The sequence below is a fragment of the Arachis hypogaea genome, chromosome 16 (genome assembly GCF_003086295.3).
Source record: "Arachis hypogaea cultivar Tifrunner chromosome 16, arahy.Tifrunner.gnm2.J5K5, whole genome shotgun sequence".
Taxonomy (NCBI): Eukaryota; Viridiplantae; Streptophyta; class Magnoliopsida; order Fabales; family Fabaceae; genus Arachis; species Arachis hypogaea.
The window spans coordinates 86,881,785-86,883,788 of record NC_092051.1 but is presented as its reverse complement, the minus strand read 5'-3'; the positions used below and the strand labels follow the sequence as shown (position 1 = coordinate 86,883,788).

The window sequence follows — 2,004 nt, the reverse complement described above, 5'->3', positions numbered from 1 at the left end:
CCTCAAATATTGAATGATCTAATTTTTTGTTGTGATGCAAAGGCTACTCACTTTCAAAAAACACGCGCACATACAATAGTATGTTTGCTTTACCTTCTTTGGGTGGAAAAATAGATAGATGGTCCTCCTACATTTATATTACATGGTCAAAATTATCATTTAACGGGAAGCTTATTACCAAAAGAGGGAAGTCAGCAAAATTTGCACAACTTTATATCTATGATACACAAAATGAGATCAAAAATCGCAGTTCCATTCTTAGGTATTAATTTAGTATTACTTCAATCTTGCCTCTATTTATTAAGCTTTATTTCATAGTGAGCATAATTTATACACAACAAAACCAACCAATGGAATTTGGAGATCATATCTAATGTTATTAAAATGTTAGATCAACATAACATTCTTGCAAAAAGTTTTCGCATGGTACGAGACGTAATTAGAACTAATCAACAAACTAATGTTCATTTACGGCTTATTGGAAAAAAGGGCAAAGATGGAAGGCGATATAATCTACCATCTGTTGATGAGGTTGCAGGTTTAGTTGTTGGAGATTTTGATTCAAATACAAAAGAAAGAGATATTATTATCAAAACAAAATCTGGCCAACTTCAACGAATTTCAGAATTCAACCCATCATATTTAGGATTACAATATCCTTTACTATTTCCTTATGGTGAAGACGGGTGGAGAGAAAACATCCTTTTAAACAAATTGCCAAAAAATTCTACACAGGAAATCTCCTACGTTACCATGAGGGATTTTTTTGCATTTAGAATCCAGCATAGACCAAGTCATGAAGGTATTTTGTTGTATTCTCGACGACTTTTTCAACAGCTTTTAGTTGATGCATTCTCAATGGTTGAAGCGGCTAGACTTAAATATGTATACTCAAAGCAAAGACAATTCAGAGCTGAAATCTATAAAGGTCTGAAAGATGCAATTCTGAACGGTGAAACTGAGGCATCGTCACTAGGCAAGCGCATTATTTTACCTGCAACATTCACAGGGGGACCACGATATATGATTCAGAATTACCAAGATGCAATGGCAATTTGTAGGTCAATTAGTTATCTAGATTTATTTACAATAGTAACCTGCAACCCCCAGTGGGAAAAATTGAAGCACTATTATAAGGAAAAGAATTTAAAACCTGAAGATAGACCAGACATGGTTTGTAGATTATTCAGGGCAAAGTTGGACATACTCACCAAAGCTATCCAAAAGAATAGAATTTTTTGTACATGAAGGGCAGGTAATACTCCAAACTCGCGCTTTTCATGGGAAAATGTTAACTATTTCAATCCATTATAATACAATCATACTTAATGCATATCTATTATTGCAGTTATATATGCTATTGAGTTTCAGAAGCGTGGATTACCGCATGCACATATACTACTATTTCTTGCGCAAGAGCAAAAATTCCCTGGTCCTGATGCATAGACAACATTATCTCAATAGAAATTTCATATCAGAATCTGGATCTAGAATACTATCAGACAATTAAGGCTTTTATGATGCATGGACCCCGTGGAATTGCAAACAAAAATTCACCTTGCATGGAGATGGTGTTTGCACCCGACATTTTCCTAAAAAAATTGTACAATTTACCACGATCGATCAAAATGGATATCCACTTTATAGACGTCAAAATGACGGTTATACCATTGAGGTTTCAGGTATTCTTTTGGATAATCGTTATGTTGTGCCACATAATAAGTTCTTATTAATGAAGTATGGTGCTCATATCAATGTTGAATGGTGCAATCAATAAAGATTGATAAAGTATCTTTTTAAGTATGTTAACAAAGGGAAGTGATCGAGTCACGGCTTCTTTTTATTCAACTTCAACGCTTCCCAATTCTAATTCAATCATAGATGAAGTGAAAATGTATTATGATTGTCGGTATATCTCTCTATGTGAATCTGCTTGGAGAATATTTGCATTTGGTATTCACTGTAGAAGACCTTCAGTTGAACGGTTAAGCTTTCACTTGCCCG

At 34.3% G+C, this 2,004-nt stretch overlaps 1 protein-coding gene across 1 annotated transcript; it reads left to right on the top strand.

Moving 5' to 3' along the window:
• Nucleotides 1-384: 384 nt before the first annotated feature.
• Nucleotides 385-1,446, top strand: LOC140180148 (uncharacterized). The gene is made up of 2 exons (XM_072220560.1): nt 385-1,240; nt 1,349-1,446. Exons 1-2 carry the CDS (start codon nt 385-387, stop codon nt 1,444-1,446), a joined length of 954 nt encoding a protein of 317 aa, XP_072076661.1.
• Nucleotides 1,447-2,004: the final 558 nt, after the last annotated feature.

Bases quoted from the DNA above. Each gene is read 5' to 3' on its own strand.
- LOC140180148 (XM_072220560.1), top strand. From the start codon at position 385: ATGTTAGATCAACATAACATTCTTGCAAAAAGTTTTCGCATGGTACGA. The intron at 1,241-1,348 runs GTACATGAAGGG...CTATTATTGCAG, and splicing joins CCAAAAGAATAGAATTTTTT to TTATATATGCTATTGAGTTT.